Source organism: Cibotium barometz, chromosome 3 (assembly GCF_041138505.1).
Source record: "Cibotium barometz isolate CiBa-2024 chromosome 3, ASM4113850v1, whole genome shotgun sequence".
In the NCBI taxonomy this organism is placed as follows: Eukaryota; Viridiplantae; Streptophyta; class Polypodiopsida; order Cyatheales; family Cibotiaceae; genus Cibotium; species Cibotium barometz.
This window is the reverse complement of record NC_141048.1, coordinates 37,616,309-37,641,329: the sequence shown is the minus strand read 5'-3', so window position 1 is coordinate 37,641,329 and position 25,021 is coordinate 37,616,309. Positions and strand designations below refer to the sequence as shown.

At 42.0% G+C, this 25,021-nt stretch overlaps 1 protein-coding gene across 4 annotated transcripts in view; it reads right to left on the bottom strand.

Moving 5' to 3' along the window:
- Window positions 1-7,943: 7,943 nt before the first annotated feature.
- RNL (RNAligase) overlaps window positions 7,944-25,021 on the bottom strand; it is a 121,346-nt gene continuing 104,268 nt past the window's right edge. For all 4 annotated transcript variants that reach the window (XM_086776323.1, XM_086776327.1, XM_086776319.1 and 1 more), the window contains 7 exons: window positions 9,723-9,794; window positions 9,558-9,634; window positions 9,380-9,460; window positions 9,079-9,181; window positions 8,809-8,973; window positions 8,441-8,704; window positions 7,944-8,354 (listed from right to left, as the gene is read on the bottom strand). In XM_086776323.1, coding sequence (XP_086632449.1) covers window positions 8,226-8,354; window positions 8,441-8,704; window positions 8,809-8,973; window positions 9,079-9,181; window positions 9,380-9,460; window positions 9,558-9,634; window positions 9,723-9,794 — 891 coding nt within the window. In that variant the 3' untranslated portion in view covers window positions 7,944-8,225. The remainder of the gene's footprint in view (window positions 8,355-8,440; window positions 8,705-8,808; window positions 8,974-9,078; window positions 9,182-9,379; window positions 9,461-9,557; window positions 9,635-9,722; window positions 9,795-25,021) is intronic.

Below are 25,021 nucleotides of genomic sequence, written 5' to 3'. Positions count from 1 at the left end.
TGAGACAAATCAATGTACAACTATCAATGTCTTCTAGATGTCCAGAAAAAAAAGGACAAAATGAACATGAAATAAACTATGAAAGTACTGAGCTAGTGGGGGGGTGTGATGGATGGAGCACTACTACTAGAGGCTCAATATGCAATCTATATGTGCATGGTATACAAGAATGCAATGCAAATTTGTCTAGCTCCAACCAGTACCATAATGGGGTTGTAATATGTGATACATAGGCGATGGCGAGGTAAAAATACCTCGGAGCATGGTCTCCGGGTGTGAGTGTAAGTGAGCTAGCCGCTCTTGGATACAGTGCTGATGTCGAGCCCATATCTCTGTGATCTCCCTCTCTGATGTAGTCTTGGAGTTTGGTAGCCTGGTGCTCTCGGTATCCGTCCGGCTCGGACGGAGGTCCGCAGAGCGCGCTGGAAGTGTAACCCCCTCCTGAGAGAGAGAGAGCTGAAGTGTAACCCCCTCCTGAGAGAGAGAGAGAGAGAGAGAGAGAGAGAGAGAGAGAGAGAGAGAGAGAGAGAGAGAGAGAGAGAGCATTTTTTTCTTTTTTCTTTTTTTAATATGACTTTTTTGTTTTATTTTTAAAGCGAGAGAGAGGGAGAGAGAAAGAAAGGGAGAAGAAGAGAGAGAGGGGGGGAGAGAACGAGAGAGAGAGAGAGAGAGAGAGAGAGAGAGAGAGAGAGAGAGAGAGAGAGAGAGGTACTAATGTCGGTAGAATACAACACGAGGGCATATACGACCAACGGTGGGATTTGAACTCGGGTGGATCATGGCCTTTATAAGGGCCCTCGCACTAGCCAATTTGCCCCACTTGTGGGTGGCAGAGAGAGAGAGAGAGAGAGAGAGAGAGAGAGAGAGGGGTCGAGAAGAGAGAGAGGGGTCGAGAGAGAAAGAGCAAGCGAGAGAGAGAAGGAGAGCGAGTGAGAGAGGGAGAGGGAGAGGGAGGGAGAGGGAGAGCGATAGAGAGAGGGAGAGGCAATGGGCAACGAACGACGGTAACAGCAGGCAACGATGGCAAAAGAAAGTGGAGTGAGGATGGTAGCGATTTTTTTAAAATTTAAAAGTAAAAAAAATAAAATTGGAGTGAGGATGGTAGCGATTTTTTAAAAATTTAAAAGTAAAAAAAATAAAATAATTAAATTAATGAGAGTGAGAGAGAGAGAGAGAGAGAGAGAGAGAGAGAGAGAGAGAGAGAGAGAGAGAGAGAGAGAGAAGTAAATAAAAATAACAAAAATGATAAATGAAAATAAAAATAAAAGACAGAAAGGAAAGAGCATGTAATATGTATGTGTGTGTGTGTGTGTGTGTGTGTGTGTGTGTGCATGTGTTTTTTTAAATGAAAAGAACTAAGAAATAAAAAATTTAGACATGTTTACATGTAAAAGAATAAAAACTACTTTATTGGATTTCACAATATAACAAAAATGGCAATAAAGATTGGATTTAAAAAAAAGGCTATTTAAAAAAATGAAAAAGTGAGTTAGGGGATGGAAAAAATACATACAAAGAAGGATGAGTGAGAGACATAAAGGTAAGAAAACTAAGATTCAACTCAACTAGAGTGATGTTTAGGGAGTGTATATTTTTTATTTTTCTTAGGTGAGAGGTTCACCCATTGCTCACTTGGATTCCCAACATTTAATGCTAATCGGTTGTGGGAAAAAGTACATAATGACTAATGAAAAATTAACAAAAGCCCGAATTTACCATTAATCATTCACTAATTATTTACTAATGAGAGATGCTAATTCAAAAATTGATCAAAGTAAATGAACTCCAAGCATCTTAGCATTGATTTGCATCCTATTGAGAGAAACAATTAGGCCTCCAATTTGATTAATCCAAATACACTGACTGATTAAGTATTCAATTTGATTAATCTAAATACACATAATTAATGACTAATTCAATTTGATTAATTTAAATACACATAATTAATGACTAATTAAGCCTCTAATTTGATTAATCCAAATACACACAAAGAGAAAAAATTGATTAATCATCCAAATACACACAAAGAGGTAAAAAGAGGCTTAATACAAGCACCTAATTGCCAAATCTATGCATTGTGATTGTATTTGATGATGGATGTGAGTACAAAACACTTTAATGAAGCCTCGAAACATAAACACATGTATTAATCATCATGCCATGCTTTATGTGCATACACCTACTGTGGGGTGGGATTTTTTTCAGTAATATCTAACTTCTTTTCATCACCTGTGAGATAAACTCCAAAATCTTTTTCTCATAAGGAAATTGATTATCTTGAATTTTCAAGCATGTAAATTATTCTTATCCAGCTTCTCACTCACTATTTGTGATAAGCTATAAGATGTCTTATAACTTACGAGATAGTGCTTGCAAAAGCTTATGTACTTACTATAGTAGATCTATAATCTCCAACGTAACGATACTGTAAACTTGTTATACTAGAATTGTGTGTAACTATATATAGAACATTCACACAAACATGTATCCACCAATAACTTACAAATCTCAGATTCTGTGCATAGTCTCTTCTACACTAAATTTCTATCGGAACTTTACATCTACCTAAAAATTGGGCGTACACAGCCAAAATTGACACTTTCATAGAGTGCTTGGGGAAAAACTTACAGAGCCAAAAAAGGGGCTTAAAATGGTCTCGAGTCTAAAGCACTGAGGTCCTATTGACCATTTATACACTGGGACCCTAGTGATCACTCCCGCACAATATAATGTCCGTTTGCTTCACCTGCAAAGGGTACCTCAAGAAATTATCAAGTTTGTATTAAACAATCATGTATAATATAATGTCTCTTTGCTTCGCCATGAAGGGCACCTCAAGATGTGACAGTGCACCTTATTGTTATGTTTTCTGTTGCTCTTGCCTAGCATACTTGCAAAGATTTTCTTTTAAATCAAAGGAAAAGAGATAAAGTTATTCTTTTTATGTATCACTTCCTTTTCTTATCTCTTGCTTTCCTCTTAAGCTCTTTACACAAGTCAACGCTTTGATTCCATGAGAAGAATATGGGGGAGAGGGTGTGCTTGAGCTCCTTGTAAGTAAACACACACACATAATTGTAGACAAGCACACACAAGAGATGGATGGTTGAATTTCCTTCTATTCTCTTCTCTTCTTTACAACCATAACATAAAGAGATAAGAGTATATACTATTAAAGAAATCACTCTCCTACTATAACATAAAAAGGTTGATCCATGGTGTGAACCTGACTACATGAGTTGATGCTAGAACTATGTTATAACTCTTTGGGAATTAAGAGTCTTTGATATCTGTGTAGTTTCCCTACTTTTTTGATCCCTCCTTGTAGCCCATTTATTTTCTTTCTTCAACACATACATCATTACATCTTCATAGTATTGAAATTTTTCCTTATTACCTTGCACTATAAGGGGTGAGTTATTATATTGGCTTATTGGAATGCAATAGGATATCTTGTCCAATGTATGTTAACAAGAAGTTCAATAGGACTTGTTTTGGTGGCTACCTATAAAGGATTTAGCACTAGGTCTCTTGATAGAGGAAGCAAGCAATAAATTTGTATGTCATTTTTGCTAAAATCTTACTTATTGCATTGATACATGCAATTGTGTGGTGTACTATGTAATGTCCCATGATATTTTTGACTTTGATTTGAGATTGTGGTATTGATTTAATAATATACTTAATATATATGGTTTGAGATCATGATATGTATAGTTGTCCATATGGTTTGTGAATTGGTTATACAAGTTGTTTTTTATTTGGTTTGGCATAATAATATGTATTCATAAATTTGTAGTTTTTATTTCTTGATATATAAGGTGTATTACTTAGGTAATACAATATAGTTTGAGATCATGATATATGTATAGTGGTTCATATGGTTCTTAGTTGGTTATACAAATGGTTTTTATTTGGTTCAAAATAATGATACATATGGTGAAGACTATACAAAAAATGCTTAGCCTTGAAATATACAGTGATATCTAATAATGTGGTTTTTATTTCTTGATATATAAGGTGTGTTGCTTTGGTAATACAATATGGTTTGAGATCACATTCTAGTTTAATATCATGATATGTATAGTGGTCCATATGATTCTTAATTGGTTATACACATGGTTTTTATTTGGTTTGAAATAATGATACATATGGTGGATCCCATACAAACAATGCTAAGCCCTACAATATACAGTGATATAATTTTAGTAACATGCCTTTCTCCATTGATGAGATAGATAAGAGGATGATAGAAGCTATAGAAGAGGAGAAGATGTTTCGTAGTTGAATGATTAAACCTTGTACATAAAATATAGTTATGCTTTTGGTTCTCTTTTCAGCATGCTATGCATTGGATGTTGTAACTTTTCATGTTGCAAGGCATGGTGTACATTTGGATAGATAATGTGATTTCTTTGGAAAGTAGTTGTTGAAAGTAAAGGCAGGGTAATAGAGTGTAAACTAGTGTATTTTCATGGATATAGATCATCGACTGAAGCTTTCTTGATTACGTTAAGGAGAAGTGTAAGCAATTGCATATTCATGGTGATTGTAATAAAGGGATGTTCATGGGCCAAGCTTTTGAAGGATTTTCTCAATCTTTTAAAGGGATGTTCATGGGCCAGGTTTTTAAAGGATTTTCTCAATCATGGTTCTTGATGCATTACCTTTTAAAGTATAAATGAGAATGAGTTGCCACCTACTCTCTAAGGCACTAATCAAGAGGTTCAAGATGAATGAGAAAAAGATGGGAACATCAAGTAAACTAAACAAGGGATGGACATATTGGTAGTTGTGGGCCTAGACGAAATGAGGCCATAAATTTTTTGCTTCATCCATACCATTAGCTTTACCAACGTAGGAGGGAACTCCATCACAAGATTGGCATTGTACACTTCAGGCGCTTCTTTGACCTGGATAATATTATTTATGCCTAGAATACTAGATTTAGACTTGCTGTTCTCTAGGATCCAAGGAATGATACTCTTCTCTTTAGCCTTTTCATTATCTAAATCAACAATGTCCACAAGACGAGACTTCTTAGTATCATTTGCATGTGACTTCACTGTAGTGAATGTCTTTTTGTGTTTCCCTTCGACATGAAGAGCTAGAACATGATTTAAACGAGTAGAGTTGAGTCTTGCCTACATCAAAAATGGGTCTCAGCTTCAATATTGACTTGGATTCATAGTCATCTTTTGAGTCAACAACACAGATCTTGGGTTGCTTGACTCTTTATATGGAGGCCTTGGTTCATCAACATCAATAGCACTACTATCTTTTGTTACTTGCTTACTGACCACCAGTGTTATATTAGACTGGACATGGAGGTGTCCAGAATGTAGTGCTTTTGACTATCAATATCAGACTATGAGGAGCTTGCAACTCAAGCATAGGCTCCCCATCTATGACAACATCGAGGCACACAAACTTATGAGAACTTGGAAGAGGTCTTTATAGGAATTGAGTACTTACTATTACCCGTCCATCTCTTAATGACATCGACTTCAAAAGCTTTGCATTGCTAATCACTCAATGATGGTCTCACTGCCCATAATAGAAACTTACACTTAATAGGGAGATGCTATTGAGAAGGATATCTAGAGAAAACACAGATGCATCTTAGCTTACAAAGCATGAGTTTGCTAGGGAATGCCTTAGACTGGTAAGGAAGCATAAAAGTAACAAACGAGAGTAGAGAACTAGAATGATATATCAGCCCAATCGTTTCCCATAGTTTGAAACAAGAGAGTAGGACACTAAAATGATATATCAACACAATATTTTTCATATTTTAAAATAAACTTCACATGGTGGACACCGAACTACATGGTTAAAGTCAATAAAGTGCATGGCCATAACATCAAATCTTAGGTGCTAACATTCAAAGTTAATAAAAGCAAGGACAAGAAAATTTCAAATTTCAAAATCATATCCATCCACTTTAATGAGCATCTTTGCAACATAATTATACTCTAATTACATCATATAAATATTCTAGCTAATTACATTTATATGATGTAACTAATTACTATTTATATTAATTTTTTTTAAATAACTGTCAGTAGCTAATAATATTAAGTTGTATGATATATTAGTTACTATATTAGTAATAGTTACTATAACCATATAATTATCATTATATTATGATTATATCATATAATTTTTACTATCATAATTCTCACTATTATAATTATATATTACCACCATACCCTAAACCTCATTCCTTCTTCTCCTCTTTATCCTTTCCTCTTTCTCTCTCCTACCTCTCTCCCTCATCTATATCTCTTCTTTGCAACAAAATTATATTCTAATTACATCATATAAATATTCTAGCATATCATACAACTTAATATTATTAGCTACTGATAGCTATTTAAATTTTTTAAATATAAATAGTAATATTAGTTACTATAACCATATAATTATCATTATATTATGATTGTATCATATAATTTTTACTATTATAATTATATATTACCACCATACCCTAAACCTCATTCCTTCTCCTCCTCATCCTTTTCTCTCTCTCTCCTACCTCTCCCTCTCCCCTCCATCTGTATCTCTTCTTCTCTTTGCAACATAATTACACTCTAATTACAATATGCTAGCATATCATGCAACTTAATATACTGACAGCTATTTTAAAAAAATTAATATAAATAGTAATATTAGTTACTATATTAGTAATAGTTACCATAACCATATAATTATCTCACTATATGATTATATCATATATTTTTTACTATCATAATTCTCACTATTATAATTATATTTTACCACCATATCCTAAACCTCATTCCTTCTCCTTCTCATCCTTTCCTCTCTCTCTCCTACCTCTCCCCCTCATCCGTATCTCTTCTTCTCTCTTTCCACTCACACTCACTGTTTTAGAACTAGAAATCATGGTTAGCAACAACAAGAATCTAATGCACAAAGAAGTGGAAGAGGCCACTCTAGAGATGAGGAAGCTAGAGAGACTAAGATCAACATGGCAAAGAAATCAAGATGGAAATAGCATGGAGTGCTATTTCCTTCCTCTACCCCTCATTCCTTCCCCTTCCTCTCATAACTCTACTCCTCATCCCTACCTCTCCCTCTCTACTTCCACTATCACTCTCTCACCGTTTTAAAAGTAGAAATCATGGTTAACAACAACATGAATCTAATGCATAAACAAATGGAAGAGGGCACTGTAGAAGCAAGGGAAGCCAGAGAGACTGAGGTCTATGTGGCAAAGAAATCAAGGTGGAAACAACATGAAGTGCTATTATTATGAAAACCATATCATATAACAAAGGACTTATAAAAATTTAGAATGACCTCAAAAGTGAAAGGTTGCAACAACTATGTATCTTCAATCAAGATAAAAGTGAGCATCTTTTTATGATGTAGTATGCTTAGTTGCATGACTGCAGATGCATAAAATCCTAGATATGTATTGTATATTGATTCACATTACAAAGAACCTATTGAAAAAATGGTTGAATATGGTCTACAAGTGAACTTTAATCCTTCTTCAACCTTTTTTTGCATTCATTGATGTAATGACCTGGCTTCTGATAATAGTTACATTGTCTTTCTTCTTAGGCTTTTCGACATCCTTTAATACAAGAAGATGATTACATTACAATGAAAAACATGTCTTACATGATTTATGCTATAAGCTGAAAATGACGGTGTCCATTAATTACATTTTCTATGAAAAGATGCCACTAGTCATATAAACTCTCTACAATTTATATACAGGCTGATCATAGTTCCAACCTTGATGCGACAAGAAAACTGAATTAAAAGATCGCACAGGTGTCCAAGTGAGCTTGCGTTTGACATTTTATTATATCTTTTAACTTTTGAAGTCCCTATTTTGTTGTCCTGCTTTTTTCATTCTTGCCCATCAACTTTATCTTCTTGATATTAACTCTTTAGAACAACACCTCAAATTCATACCAATTTTTTTTAATTTTTTGTTGCATTTTTTTTCTTTTTTTTTTCCGGGAACTTTTGTTGCATTTTTATGCTTAGCAACAGACTAGAATACAGCGAAGCCCTCACAAAGGAGGTTGTATAGGAGGAGATGCAAGGAGGACGCTCACATCTCTCTTAAAGGTTAGAGAAACTCTGTTGCTTTTATGATAGCTGATGGCCCTTTACAATGCTCAAATGGGCTTCCATTATACCTGGAAAATTTTCACCAGAATTGGTGCATGTAACACTTAAAAAAATTACAATAGCTCTACAACACCTGATACCACAACAGGCCTCGTAAAATCTACACGGGATGCCTGGCCCTCAAGTACAAGTTGTGGAAGAAAGTTGGCCTCCTTCTGTTTTGTTCCTTGTGCTGTCCATACCTGTTTCAAAACATCTTCCACGTGTTTTAGTTATGTGTACAAGCAAGCGTGCAGACTCCATTTGTGGTAAATAAGAGTTGCCATACCGTAACATGAGGCCATTCATTTCTTGATGAAATGCCTCTGCTGTTTGCAAGTATATGTGCTTCCAAAGCGCACATCTTCTTCGAGAAAAGCAAAGCTGTCAGCTCTACAGACACTGATAGACCATGTACTTCCCCAAATGCAGCTACTGCAGCAACCCCATGTGCATACTTGTGAGCCAGTGTTACATGAGGAGAAGCCTTGAGGATTGTCTGAATTCCTTTTCCAAAAAAGAACCTCTCTAACTCCTTGCTTGAGTGCGCTAACTAAAGACACAAAGCACAAAAACAGATTCTTTAAAGAGCCACAAAAATCGCTGCTTCACCCCCCTCACATGTCAAAAATCATGTCTGCTCAAAAACATGTATACCTCCTGTAAGATATCAGCGATCTCTTTCCCTGGCAAAGATACTGCAGCAAAAGTTACACTTTTGAAGGAGCGCTCCTCTTCCATTGATGTGTGCATGGCAACATCCCCCCTTGCAATGCCTAGAAGCTGTTGTCGCAAACTCTGAACAGCCTCCTCAAATGGAACCTTCAATAAAGACACCAGTTGGGCACATGAGACTCAAAATTAAATGCAAGGGGGTTGGGGAGGGGGGACAAAAGCATCTACAAAAAGAAGCGCATGAAGCTTCACCTGGACAGCCTTGAAATATGCTGCACTGCCATTCAAGACTTCCCGTAGTCGTTTCTCCCAGCTTGACCATTCTTCCTGAAAAGTTCCTTTATTGCTGTCCAACCTTACAGTGCAAGAAAGTGTAATCACGGAGGTCACAATGCACAAAGTAGTGTAGAAAATCTTTTAAACCCTGGAACCTCAAAAAATATATATAACCCAAAAGAAGCAATTGATGCATGGAGAGTATCAGAAGCCCAACCCCAAAAGGAAGAAAGAGAATTAAGCATTAATGCAACCAGGGCCTGTGATCTTGCCATACCTGCTATGTCTTTCTGTGTGTCGCCTAAATAGATCAAGGCCATGTGTGATCACTTCCAGGACAGAAGATGGCATGGTAGGCCTTCAGTGTAGTAAAACAAATAAATTAATAAAAAATCATTTAGTACACATGATAAGTGTAAGGACAATGATTCACATATTAAAGACTGATATCTTACCTGTTTGCCTTTAGCACGGGTAATTTTACAAGATAACCAAAATGTCCCATCAAATTCTTTTCAAACTCTTTTCGATCCTGAAAAACCATCAGGCACTGAACATTAAGAAATAAAAACCCAATTCACACAATCAAAGTTAACCTCCATTTCGGTTTCTCATGTTACCTTGCCCTCATAAAGGTTGTAAAACATCAACAGGACATATCCTGCATTGGGGGAGTTCTTATCAAGATTTCCCTGAGCAAATAATTTCAGTATCACATATCAAAACCTCTCACAAACCCAAACATCTCTCTCTCTCTCTCTTTCTCTCTCTCTCTCTCTCTCTCTCTCTTTCCGACCCAGGAGGCGGAGGACACCCACAGTGTGGATCTTGTGGACCCTCCACGAGTTGCTCTAGACCTACCTCGCCTGAGAGGAGTTACCTTGGACCGAGCCTCTGCACTCCAATGTGTCGATGCCCTCGGCCCCCCCGTCGGCCACGATCACCTCATCAGCTCTAGATCCAAGACATGCTCCACCGCCATCGAGCTACCTTTCCACGTGACATAGCTGAGGGAGACCTCTCGGCCATACTCATTAGCCCCATGCTTGATATTTTGGAGAGTGGTATACCATCTACTCGGAGTTGATGTTGCTCTCATGTTTCTATGTTCTTAGTATTCCATGATGAGTTTCCATGGACAGTTTTGTATCACCCCAGTGAGATAGCTATGTTTATGTTTTATTTTCCATTCCATGATGAGATATGGCATGGACATTATTGTATCACTTGCTTAATATATCTTTCTTTCTTTCTTTCTTTCTCTCTCTCTCTCTCTCTCTCTCTCTCTCTCTCATAATGGTCTCATAGACCCTTTGGGCCGTTAATGTATGTAACTTTCTTTGTTGCTACAGACAATGGAAACGGAGACCACCTCACACTTGTTCTGAATCAGATGTAAACTATGAACAGGAAGATAACGAAACACTGGAAAGGGATGTATGCATTGAGTAAAATAATGTTTAAAAAGGTAGATGCACGCATTGCATTGAAGGCAGAGATCGAAGCCCAAGGAGATGCACGAAATGAAGGAAACCAAGACTACAGGAAATGGTCATGTACCTGCAGCTGCTGCAAGAGCTGAAGGGAGAGAATGCACAACTCCACGAGGAGAAATGTGTGGAAAGACTTGATTGAAACAAACACTTCTCAAGGACATACATGACACAAAATTCGGTAATGCCGCATTGCAAAAGGCATGGGTTGAAGTAACCAAGAAACAGAAGATCACGGGGCCAAATGCTTATGCCATTATGAATGCTACCCTTGAGGAAAAGAAGCGTCAAGAATCCAGGGCACTCCATGTTGTGAGGGTGATAGGTCTTGTTGCCAAAGGCTCCCTGAAGGAAGATTGGGAAGAACTATGCCGTAAATTGCAGATAAAAGGCACACCCTTTGTGGAGGCACGGCATGTGGGCAAAGACTTGACAAAAGAGAGGCCTCTACTCAAGGTGGAGTCTCACTTCGCCTTCTCAAGTTCAAGAAACAGAAGATCATGGGGCTGAACGCTAATGCCATTATGAATGCCACCCTTGAGGAAAAGAAGTGTTGGCAATCCAGGGCACTCCATGTTGTGAGGGTGAGGGACCTTGTTGCCAAAGGCTTCCTGAAGGAAGACGGGGAAGAATGATGTCAAAAATTGAAGATAAAACGCACACCCTTTGTGGAGGCAGATAAAACGCACACCCTTTGTGGAGGCATGGCGTGCGGACAAAGACTTGATAAAATAGAGGCCTCTACTTCAAGGACATGCAGTTTCACTTCGCCTTCTTGAAAAGGATAGGTCAGCCCTCAAGGGCACCAAGATCTACCTTGGAGATGATCTCAAAGCCCTACAGGTGGAACAACGGAAATCCGGCATGGTGCAAGTGAAGGCAGCTAGGGAAGCCTGGAAGTGGGGCATTTACAGGGACGAAAGAGTCATCATCATGGAACATCGTCCCAAATAGGATCAGGGGGTCTGTGAGAGTGCGGATTCACTGGAGATGACTGTACATCCAGGAGGGCTATCAGAGACATGCACAGGCCAGGATGTCTCTGTCATCTTCTACTTGGAGACACATCAAAGCTCTAAGAAAGGGCTATCCAAAATCAATGGATATGCATGTGAGTCCAAATATCAAGAGGTGCCGGATACTCACCATAGTTAGACGAGATGAGGTGGGACTGTAATAGCACATTGTGGTCACATCCAGGAAGGCTACAAGAGACATGCACAGGCAAGGATGTTTCACAAGCCTAGACATTTTCCAGTATGAAAGGGGTCTGGTGGACTCCAGGACATCCAAATATTCAAAAAGAACAAAGCCTTGGGAATGGGGGATTATCCTCGAACACAAAGGATTACACTCCTAAAATTTAGGAGAGTTGCTATTTTTGCCCTGACTGATGGAAATTATGTTCGCATCATTACGTCTGGAATTGAGCAAATACCAAGAGTTGCCAAAGTACCTACGACAAATGGGCTACCAGTTGGGATATTTTTAGAGATAAAGATTATGGGAGAACCCATCTCTTAGATTGGGACATGTGGCAAGGAAGTGGATCAAAGTGAGACAAGTGGCCTCACACTTGTCATTATAGCCTTCTCTTGCCATTTTAGCTCATGGGAGGCCCAAATCTATAAATTGGAGCCCTCTCTCTTCATTTGAAGGAGGCTCTCTTGTTGCACACTAGCCTCTACCACCGTTGCAAACTGCCCTAATGATGGCTACTGTCTTTCTCTCTCTCTTGAAGGCTGTCCATGAAGAATACAGGTTGTTGGGGACTGTTTTGGAGGCTTTCATCACGAAGAAATACTTAAGGCAAGGGTATTTAATCATTTTATTATGATTTCTAGCCATTGTACTTGTTGTACCAACCCTTGTACTTGTTGTACCAACCACTGTACTGGCTATACCAACCACTATTCCGACTGTACCAACCCTTGTACTTGTTGTACCAACCATTGTACCTATTGTATCAACCATTGTACCTACTGTACCAGCCACTATACTTCTTGTACTGGTTGAATGGAGAGTTGTACTTACTATACCCATAGTTGTTTCTTATATTGGCACGAATCCATTCGTACCGTACTGTTTGTTTGTATGGTACGGTACGGTACGATATCGTACGGTACGAGTTCCCCCCCCCCCTCCTTGAGAAAAAAATTCCAAATGCTAAAAAAAATTATAGAAATCCTACTTAACAAAGATTCCAAATGGCCGCAATAGTTTGCAACTTTCGTGTCCACTCAGTATTCCATATGGGGTTGTTGAGAGACCTAAAAAATCTGGCAAGGTAGACTGGAAGTGTACACTTGATTGGTAGGATGAGAGAATCTTGCTACATCACTTGGAGATTCTTAGTATAGGTAGGCTAGATAGTCAAATCCTCAGGTTATGTACGAGGGAGAAGATTTGCACATGGCCATTTTGATCTAGAGAGGAGTCCCTAAACCTATCACCCTAGATTCACTGCTTGTATTTGTGCAAGGACGGTCCCTTAGTCATAAACGCTACACTGGGAGACCTTTGGTATTGCATTACCTATGCAGGTTCTTTTTTGGAGACAATTGGGAGATCCAACTGCGAGAGACACATCTCCATGTTCTGGTTCCTCAAGCACTGTAGACTCCTCCCCCCCCCCCCCCCCAACCTTCCCTCACATTCAAGCTTGAAGCTCCATAGTTTGTAAGTGTTATTTTTTTAATTTTATTTTATCGTACGATATCCGAAATTTTCATATCGTATCAAAAATTCCCATATGGTATCGTATCGTACGGTATCGTATTTTCGTACCGTGACAACTATGGCTGTACCAGCTCTATTGCATGAAGATCCGTGGTTTTTAGCAAAGAATCAGTACCCACACGGAGGTATATGGTTTATATTGTTGGCTTGGCATTTCTACAGCTATGTGCCGGCTAAATTGTATGGTTGCCTCGTGTTAGGCTATGTTATGGCATTTGTATATGGATAATCCGGCATCTCCCGTGGGGAGAGTAAGGCCTTCAAAGCTTGTACATAATATTATTCTCCTTGGGTAATAAAATAATCCAAGGGAGGGGGGGGGGGATTCCGGCCTCTATGCGTTGTCACACATGCAAGCTCCACTTTCAACATTTGTGAATGTTTTGTCCAGCTTTTATGTTTTATGCAAACTAATGATGGATATGTATACGTGTTAATACTGTGGCTGATTTTAGTGTTTAATTACATTAATGGTCAAGTGTTTTGCGAAAACCCAAGGCACCCCAGAAGGTACAAATGTCATCTTCTACACAGAGACACATCAACATTGTGAGAAAGGGCTACCCAAAATAGATGGATGCCTGGGAGGGCTTCCCAGCCGTAGTAGGAAGCACCTTGTGAAGGACCAGCTCCATCAAGCACTCACAGGTGGAAATATGGATGTACTTTTGATGCATCATGCAAGAGCACAAATTGGATAGGCTCCAAAGTTGCAAAACTGGCAAGTTTCTTTTGGGCTTTACTTTTTGGTCTGGGGCAGTTGGAACCAAAGGAGGTGTTTGCATTTCAGTTGCAGCTTCCCTCTTGCCTCATGTTGTTGGATCTGGTGTTATTATACTTGCTATGGCTCAGTGGATTCTGATCATGCATGAGGGTCAGAAGTTAGGCATCCTGAATATCTATGCACCTAACGTGAGAGGTGAAAGGGTGGCCTTTTAGTACACCATCACAGGGCTCCTCCCCCAGGGTGATCATTGGATAGTTGGAGGAGATTTCAATATGGTTGAGTTGCCTTCCAACAAAAAAGGGTGGCCGTGAGGGCAGGGCAGAATTCACCCCTTGGAGCGTGCCTCATGGGAGAGATTTACACTATTTTTATATGGCAGGGATTGTTGGACAGAGGATGACTTCCAGAGGAGGCTTAATTCTCTCTTACTCTTGGCATAATCGCAGGAGGGGGGATGATTGCATTTTTGCATGGCTCGATAGATTCTATGTGGATGATTGGGCCCTTGATAGGGGGGGCACTATCGCTATTATGCCTGGCACCACCAAATCAGATCACTGCCCAGTCGTTCTTTGTCTCAGGGAGCCTGGGACTCAGAATGCCTCCCCTTGGGTTCACATCCCTGATTCTCTTTATTTGGATGCAGAGACCTCACTTGTCATCAGAGAGATTTGGAGGTCATGTGATGATCTTGACCCTCGCCATAGGGTTACCATGGCTCTAGAAAGGACCGGCCAGCACTATCAGTTTGTTGCGTTGGCCAAGAAACATGAGATCTTGCAAAAGGAGAGAGATATCAGACGGAGGATTGCTGCGCTTCAGAGTGAACATGATAAGCATCCTCATTCTCCTTGGATTCCAGATCTTTATCTACAATCAGAGCTGAGCTGCAGGTGGTCTTGGATAGGCGTTCTGAGTTCTTGTTTCATGCTACTGAGGCATTCTGGGTACAGATGGTGGCAGATGCAACACACAATTCTTCTCCTCACATAGACCTACCCATAGAAGCAGGGAATCTGTCAGGTGTTTGCAGGACTTGGTGGGAGTGATTTAGACTGAACCGGATACGGTGAGGAGTATTGCCTTAGATTTTTATCGGATTTTGTTGTCTACAGAGGCTCCCTCTCTGCACAGAGATGTTGCACAGCAGAAAGTTTGGGAGTGTATGCCCAAACTCATTACAGAGGCTCCCTCTCCGCACAGAGATGTTGCACAGAGATGTTGCACAGCAGAAAGTTTGGGAGTGTATGCCCAAACTCATTACAGAGCGTGGCCAGTTTATGAGGGAGTGGGATCATGGTCTATTCTTCATTTCCACTCATATGGGACCTTGTTGGCAACACAAGACACTTGATTGGTTGAGATCTCCACCTAGTTTGGTTTGAAATCTCCCTTTTGTATATTTTTTCATACTTAATAGGAGTCTCTTCTCCGGAAAAAGAAAAAATCAATGGATGGGCCCTGGGATTAGGGGTGCGCCCCGGGGATCAGGGAAGTTGTCAGACTAGGAAGAGTTTGGTTCAGTGTTGACAGGTTCAGTGCTAATTGAAAGAGAAAGAGAAAAATCCAGAGCTGACTAGGTATCATTGCTGACAGGTTCAGTGCTGATACCTGAAGGAGGAAGAGAAAAATCTAGAGCTGACTGGATCAGTGCTGACAGGTTCTATGGTGATTGAAGGAGAGATAGGTACTGTGCTGATTGAAGGAGGAAGAGAAAAGTCTAGAGCTGACTAGATCAATACTGATAGGTTCATAGCTGACAAGTTCTTGACTGAAAGAGGAAGAGATTAGTCCAGAGCTAACTGGATCAGGGCTGAGAAGTTCAGTGTTGACTGAACTTGTCAGCCCTGACAAGTTCTTGACTGAAAGAGGAAGAGATTAGTCCAGAGCTAACTGGATCAGGGCTGACAAGTTCAGTGTTGACTGAAAGAGGGAGTGAAGGAACAGAGCTGATAGGATGAGAGCTGAGGTATAAAGCATTTAGATCAGTGCTGTGTGAACCCAAGTTGACTAAACCATTATTAATTGTATCACAACTGACTGAAGCGAGAAAATCAATTTAGAGCTGACTGGTCAAGAGTTGACTGTGTTAGAAGAGTCAAATTAAGGGTTATCTGAGTCTAAGCTAGTCACATCAAGAGCTGACAGATCAGGAATTAGTCGGATCAGGACTGTGTGGAACAAGATTGTGTTAGAAGAGTCAAATTAAGGGTTATCTGAGTCTAAGCTCGTCACATCAAGAGCTGACAGATCAGGAATTAGTCGGATCAGGACTGTGTGGAACAAGATTGTCTGGGGCAGAAAAAAAGCAGTCAGTGTGAAAGAAAGAAAGAAAGAAAGATATATATTAAGTGTCTACTAAAGACCCAATGGGCATATGAGACCAAAGTGATACAATAATGTCCATGGCATATCTCATCATGGAATGGAAAATAAAATAGAAAGAAAACAAAAATATAGCTATCTCACTGGTGTGATACAAAACTGTCCATGGAAACTCATCATGGAATACTAAGAACATAAAAAACATGGGAGCAACATCAGCTCCGAGTAGATGGTGTACCACTCTCCAAAATGTCAAGCATGGGGCAGACGAGTATGGCCGAGCCTCAGCTATATCACATGGAAAGGTAGCCCGATGGCGGTGGAGCATGTCCTGGATCTGGAGCTGATGAGGTGATCATGGCCGACGGGGGGGTCGAGGGCGTCGGGCACACTCGTGTGCAGAGGCTCGGTCCAAGGTAACCCCTCTCGGGCGAGGTAGGCCCAAAGCAGCTCGTGGAGGGTCCACAAGATCCACTATGTCGGTGTCCTCCACCTCCTGGGTCCGGAAGAAACTGGTGATGGGTGGCTGCCATGGGAGGGGGCGGGGTGGTTGGGGCCTGTGTCTCAAGAAGGTGTCCCTGTGTCTGCGGAGCTCAAGCAGGAAGAGGCCCAAGCAACGCTGGTCCTCGAAGTCAATGATCTTGGAGGGTGGACCAAATCCCTCATGAAATAGAGAGTGAAACCTCCGCGGATCTCATAGTATACTGGGCAGCGGCATATGTAATGCTCCTCCGTCTCAACCTCTGTGTGGCAGTCGGCAGATCCTCTCCTCTCTGGGTGTCCGTATGAGCTTCCTGGCACTGAAGATACTTTGAGGCGGTGGGAAGAAACCCGTATCTGGTCAATCACAATCCGCATGGCATGGGACACGTGAACACTCAAGTAGCCCGGCTGCTGGATGAATCCATCCTCAGTGAGTGTGAGGAAGTGGTCTCTGTAAAAGTGCATCTTCATGGGGAGCTCCGGGGGTGTGATACATGTGCAATGTGTGTAGAGGCTAAGAAGATTTGACCGGATAACCTGGTAGGTATCCTCGTGAGACAGCTGGAGAAAAGGGGAGTCCAAATTGTACTGAAGGGGGGGTAGGCGGTCCATGCAGAGCCCATATACTGAGAACCAAGTGGAAACTAGTGCATACCATACTCCAGAGTGCCCCTCAAGTGCTAGCTGTCTAGAGGACTCTACGGCAAGCCTCGGGTACTTGTGGGGATCCATGTGACTGATGCGATGGAGGTATTGGACTGACTGGAAGAGTGCCTCCACTACCATCAGGGCTACAGCAAACTCTGCCTGGATAATCTGGTGTGGGACCGATGGTTTGCTGCGGATCATACAGGAGAACATCATGACCTGGGGCCTCTCAACTTGCTGCCAATCCTCATCGGGTAAATCTGGCCCCCAAAAAGCTACTCTATACATCAAGGCTGGTGTGACGAGGATGTCAAAAAGCTAGCCCTTCGTCCTGGGCTCCTGGAAATGTGCTTGGAAGCACTGCCGCTCAAGTAAGCTCAAGGCTAAATATCCCTACGTCACTCTGGCATGTGTTGCGTGGGCCACTGAAAGTGACACCAAGGTAGACATAGGATGAGACAATCTCCACAGGATCCCCTCTATATGTGAAGCTCAATCTGGATCTGACGGGGCAAGAGGTATTGAAGATCATTACCTTGGTCTTACCAAGGTTACCAGAGAGGTCCCGCTGAGTGCAAAAGTCATGTAAGGCATTCAACTGTCTCTGAAGCCCTTCGGCTGAGTCTGAGAGGAGGACGATGTCATCTGCATAAAGTAGTATGGGGATTAATATGCCTGTCAATGTGGGACCAACCCCGCCTAATCCATCAATGAAGCTCAAGATCTCATCAATGTAGAGGCCGAAAAGGGTGGGTGATAGAAGGCAGCTCTGTTTCACCCCAATAGTGCTGGAAATTTCCTGTGATGTGCGTCCTGGGGCTCTCGCTCGTCCACTGACGGATTCATAGAGGGCGATGATGCTCCAAACCATGTCAGATGGGACTCCGATCTCCTGTAGACGATGTAAGAGGCGGGCTCAGGGTACAGTATCAAAAGCTTTGCGAAAATCCACAAAGTAGCAGTAAATCCTTTGGTGTCGTGCTCTACCCTCCTCGATGATGGCACGGAGGGTGAAGATGTGGTCAAAGGTAGAGTAGCTCCTCCGAAAGCAAGATTGTCCTGAGGCTCTGCATCCCTCGCTTTTTGCAAATGAACTAAACTCCGCCTCTAGCACTGATCCATAGAGTTTGGCCAATGTGTGACCAATCATGATCGTCCTGTACTTATTAGGATCAAGTGGATCTCCGGCTTTGAGGATGGGGGTGATGGTGTTGGTGGACCAAGAGGGTGGAAATCCTTCACAAAGGGCTCTATTGAACACGTAGGCTAGTAGGGGCGCTAGGGTATCATGGGCATGCGAGATGTACTCGGCAGTGAGTCCCTCATGATCTTGGGCTCGCCCATTGTGTAGTCTACGAATGGCCTTGAGGACCATGCCTTTTGTGAAGAAGGTGGAGGTAGTGGGGCGGGGGTCTGGTGGTGGGGGTAGGGGTGGCTGATGGGGGATATGATAGAGGGAGCATGCATAGGAGTGCCATGTGTCCGGGCAGAAGATAGGTGTGGGAGGGCGATGTTCTCGGAGTTTCCTCCATGCCTATTTGCAGTTCGGCCCTAAGAAAAGTCGGTATAACTCATTCTGTTTCCGAGCATAGATTTCCCATTTCTTGCATTGGGTGAGCCGTTGAGAAATCTGTTGCGCTTGGCACTTCGTGATTTGCCCAATCCGTACCTCATGCTTAAGATGGGATGTGTGACCCGACATTCGTCATCATACCAACAGTTCTAGGGCATGGAACCGCAAGGTGGCTTGGCGGTAGACCGCCGCGTGCAGATGAAGGAAGGTGTGGCGGATGTGTAGAGTATGGTGGTGAGTTGTCTTGTGAGGGTGGATAGGGGGACAGTAGGTTCCACATCCTGGAGTTGGCGGTAGATATGGTTGGAGCAAACAAGGTCAAGCTCGTGATCAAAGAGGACCCGAGTGTAATGTGAGATGATGGGGGGGGGGTGGAGGAACGGGTGGTGTGCAGGTAAGAGTGAAAGAGAGGTAGGCATGGTCAGCTTCAAAAGGGGGTAGCGGAATGGAGAAGTCGGGGAGGGGACTATTGAGATAAAGAGAGGGACTAGCCAATACTTTTAGGTTGGAGTTTGTATCTGCTGACTGAATTGGAACTGATTGAAGCAAAGAGTGTTAAAATCTGGAAACGTCAAAAGCAGGATCAATGTGTATCGGGAAAGGGTCTAAAAGGGTTTAGGAATAGTCTGAATCAGAAAGATGTTCAGAATAGAAGCTGTTGAAGTCGGGAAAAGGGTTTGAAGAGTTTAAGGAGCTGTCTAAGTCAGAAAGGTGTCCGAATCAAAAGCTATCAAGACCAGGAGGTGTATGAAACTGCATTTAAGTTGGGACCATTGAGCTGAAGAGAGGCAAGCCAAGACCTTTAGTTTGTGTGTTGTTTGTTTTGTGTTTGGGGGTGACCATAGGACATCTTGCCTAGCTTCCTCAGAGACTATTGGAAGCGACTATGGGACATCTTCTGTGCTCGAAAGGTCACTCTGTTCACTTTGTTCCTTTGGCAGGTGGCTTATAGGAGTTTAGCAATTAGCACACAGCAGTGCATGAGATGTAGCCACCCGCAGGAAATACTGGCCGGTTCTCTCCACACACGGGGTTAGGATCATAGTCACTGGAAAAGGTGGAAACGTCATGGAGAAACGTAGAAATGCCGTTTTCTAGCCTTCAGATGGCAGAAACGTGATGAAACGGGTGGGTAACACCATGTCAGATTTTTGTCACAAAAAAACGGGCACGTATCACATGAAAACGGGCCACTGCGGTTCAGCCAGTTACGTTTTTTAAAAAAAATGCTAACGCATGTTTTCAGCCACGTTTTTTTTAAATGCTAACATGGATTATTAACGTTATGGAAAAAAACAAAATCCAACGAAATAAAAAAAAAACACAATGAAAAAAACGTTGGGAGAATCCAACGGAAAAAAAGAGACGTTTTGTAAATGGCTCCCAAGAAAGCAACGACTATATACATATATTTTTTAGCATTAAAAGTGCTTACCCTATGTGGCAACATCAAAGCAAGTCCGGCTTGGTTCAACAATTTTCGATTCTCCGCCCGCTCTTTTTTGTTAGTGAAACTTTTCATTTCTTTTTTTCTTAATTTTCATGCTCATTTTATATATACTTAAGTTCACAAAAAAGAATGTTTCTTTTTCCAATGTCCACTCTTTTTATTTATAAAATGTTTATTTTTACAATGTCCACTCTCTCTCTCTCAGCTCCAGAGGGGGGACGACAAACACAGATTACTACATTTTTTCAGAGATCCATACCCCTCCCAGCCCCTACACGGCAGGGAATTACTCTCCAGAGAGCAGAGACACTTAGAGCCCGCAGGAGACAGAGGACACCTGGCTTTCGGACACCACGCCTATACCAGAGAGAGATGACAGAGATCAGAGCTCAGTTTCACAGAGAGGGTGCGGAGCGACTGGCTCGCTTCAGAGCACACCCAGGCATGTTCTTCAGGGAGCTGTGGACACCCCCTTCACTGATGTATACCATTTTATACCCCCAGTATGGTACAGGATGGAGCTAGCTAGGTTGCATATCATGATTGTATACTCCATGCATATAGCTTTGCATTCTCCTAGTAATAGAGCTCCATCCCCTGCACACCCAGATTCAGCTTTTTTATTCAGTACTTTTTCATTTTGTTGGGATGACAGAGGATACCCCATACAGGTACTCCGATTTGTCTCATAGGCCGAGTTCGGTCTTTTGGAAGACGTTAATAAAATCTTTCTTTCTTTCTTTCTTTCTTTCTCTCTCTCAGATACGTGGTCGTTTCCACTGTTTATTCAGAGAGGGTTTTGGACCACTTTCTAGAGTCATGGGGTACCAGGACCAGAGGTGTTTGGGATTGTTCTTGCTTGAGCTGCGGAGACATAGAGATAGCCTGCTTAGGCGCACAGAGACCCAGACTCAGAGGCACATTACAGACTTCTTTAGTCCAGCCATCACTGCGCCAGTTGGACCACAGCAGCAGTAGGACATCGATACCGCCCACACCAGAGGTACACTGATTGATCGTGCGGTTGAGCTTGGGTGGTCTAGACGCCCACGACTACGGAGGAGGGCATCCCAGCATAGACGGAGGTTGCAGAGGCAGATTCGGATTATTCTTGCGAGGCATGCGAGACACCCAGTCAGGGTGCTGACCACAGAGGATATTGAGGAGATCCGCCAGTGTCCGATGCGGCACCCCTCCGTCCCACATGATATTGTATCCCCTCACTATATTCCACTCACCTCCATAGCATACCCCCCCCCCCTCACTATATTCACACCCTATAAGGGTTTCTGTTTACCTTCCATTTCCAGTTTCATTTTCTAGGTGCCAGTAGTATCATCTTTATTTTTCATTTTCTGGGTTTTTTTATCCAGACATTGTATCAGATCCACCATGATGTAACTTTTGGTCTCATAGGTCATTATGGCCTTTTGAAGACGTTAATATAACATTTCATTTCTCTCTCTCTCTCTCTCTTCATGCAAGAAGCGTATTGCTACTTGCAAAAAAAAATTTAAAATAAAATTTGTGACTTACTTCAGAGAATGTTTCACTTATCAACATAAAAGTAAATAAACCTTGTATATTGATTGATCCAGTTGTTAGAATATGAATTGCACTTTGCCCTTTTAGAATAAATGGACTTTGTTTTTCAATTAATCCCTATCTTCTTCTTATTGTGCTGCATTGAATAGTTTGCACCAATGGGATTCTATGAGCAGCGTTGTGGCTGTCGTTTATGTGTGGCTGAGCGACAATACATCGAGACAGCTCATTGTCGATGCTCTTTGCCTTTTCGAGAGAGCGTGACATTGCAGGGGACAATCTCTAAGAGGGCCCGACGATGTCACTCCCCTTCCATGTGGTTTTGGGATGATGAAGATTGCTTGCTATTGCAAGTGCTCCCAAGACACACTCGAAGAGGAGCACCCATCTGGCGAAAGCTTGCAACGTGTAGAAGCACTTGCTATGGCCCTAGTTAATGCTGAGGCACTTGACAGTCCTGAGGATCAGGACAATAAACCCATGTAGAAAGTCGCCTATTGTAACTTGTATTGCCAAAAACTATTGCTAATGTTGAATGAATAAAGAATTATTTTTTTCTCCGAACTCTCTCCGCTCTATTAAGTACTTTCTTTTTTTTCGAAATCTCCTGGCACCTTGTCCTTATTGACCATTGCAATGACCCATGTTCCTCATTCCTTCTTTGCAGTCTTTGCAGCCATGGCCTCCATGGATTAGTCTCTTTCCGCCTCAAAGAAGTCCAAACCTATGGAGTGGTCTTGGTGGTATGAGGTATTGGCAGAGAGTGCCTACAAAACAAGAGGCGCGAAAAAGTGGACATGCAAATATTGTCTCCTTACAAAGTCAGGTAGTGCAACTCGTATTCGAGCACACCTGCTTCATTAGCATGGACAAGAAATTGCATTCTGTACTAACATCACTAGTGAAGCACGAGAGGAGCTTCGTTGGAAAGACGAAATGACACGGCCTTCTTCATCAGCTTGGAGAGCACAGGTGGGAGTAGATCCTTCCACATATGTGGGCACTTCAGGACAAACCTCTGGAACCACTAGGTCTTCATTTGGTGGAATGCCATTATTTTTTGGATCCACTCCAAGTCCATTTGGAGCACCACCACCAGCAGTGGGCGCAAGGGGTGCTATTCACTCGAGACAGAGTACACTTCAGAGTAGATGGAACCCAAAGAAGGAGGAGGTGGATGGTAGTGTTGCGCGCTTCTTCTACCATGATGCCATTGCCTTTCAGGCTGCTCGTTTAGCCATATGGAGCAACTACGGAGCTCATTTAGCCACATCGCTTCAAAGAAGCGAAACCGGCTTGGCACTGAAAAAACCAATGATCTAATTTTTGTGAGTGCCAATTTGCGTCTTCTTGAGCGTAATGAGAACCCCCAATATTTGAAGCATTGGTCAGAGGAGGATGAGAAAGGTTTAGAGGTAGAGAAGCAAGCCACTTTACCGCCTACCCCGACAGCTAGTCTGGGTGAAGCAGGGAATGCAGCTCCAACGACTTCCTAGATTATGATGATCTGGGCTCAGATGATGTGCATCTCTCGCAAGTTTGAGTCTACTCACGAGTTCCAAACTTGGCTGATGTATTTGCATTGTGCTTTCTATTCTAAATTCAACTGAAATTGACCTGATCTTGAGGTGTCCTTTATGCAAATTTGAGAAAGTCTCGCTGTTGAGTTTGTAATTACTAGTTTTTGGTTTTGTAATTTAATTTATCAAGTATACGTGCCGTTTCCTAGCCGTTTTTGTTTCCCAGCGGTTGCCGTTTCGGTTTCCGAGGGGGTGTAGTTTCAATTTCAGTTTCAGTTTCTGTTTCCCATTTCTGGTGACTATGGTTAGGATCGTTCACATGACCTCCAAAGCTCTCTAACCTCATGTAAAATCTCTGCATCCAGATAGAGAGACTCTAGGATATGGACACACGGGGATGCCATCTGAATCCCCAGCTCCCTAAGGCACAAAACAACCGGGCAATGATATGACTTGGTGGTGCCAAGCATGATAGCAATGGTGCCTCTGCTATCCAAGCCCGAATCATCCACATAGAACCTATCCAGTTGTGCAAAGTTTCTGTTTCCCGTTTCTGGTGACTATGGTTAGGATCGTTCACATGACCTCCAAAGCTCTCTAACCTCATGTAAAATCTCTGCATCCAGATAGAGAGACTCTAGGATATGGACACACGGGGATGCCATCTGAATCCCCAGCTCCCTAAGGCACAAAACAACCGGGCAATGATATGACTTGGTGGTGCCAAGCATGATAGCAATGGTGCCTCCGCTATCCAAGCCCCAATCATCCACATAGAACCTATCCAGTTGTGCAAAGATATATCTATTCCTGCTTCTATGCTTATGCCAAGAGTAAGATAAAGAGTAGGCCTCCTTGTCATCCTCTGTTCAACAATCCGTGCCATAGAAGGAGAGCGTGAATCTCTCCCGTGAGGCTCTCTCCAAGGGGGGTGTTGTACCCTCACGGTCACCCTTTTTATCGGAGGGTTGCTCAACCATGTTGAAATCCCGTCGATCTACCTAGGGGAGGAGCTCTATGATGGTGTACCAAAAGGTAACCCTCTCACCTCTCACATTAGGTGCAGAAATATTTAATATGCCCAATTCATGACGCTCAAGCATGACCAGAATCCAATGAGCTCTACAGGTATGATAACACCATATCCACTAACATGAGGCAAAAGTGATGCTGCAACTGAAATGCATACACTCCGTTTGGTCCCATCTGCCCAGGACCAATAAGTGTAGCCAGAAAGACTCTCACTAGTTTTACCACAGTCGTGCCTATCCAATTTGTGTTGTCCTGTTACTATGACTAGAACTAATACCATAAAGGCAGTCCCCGAAAGTGTCGAACTTTACAACCTCAAAATGACCTTGTAACTCCTGGTTTTTCACTAACTGGAAAACCCAACTGTTGCACCTCAAAAGCAAC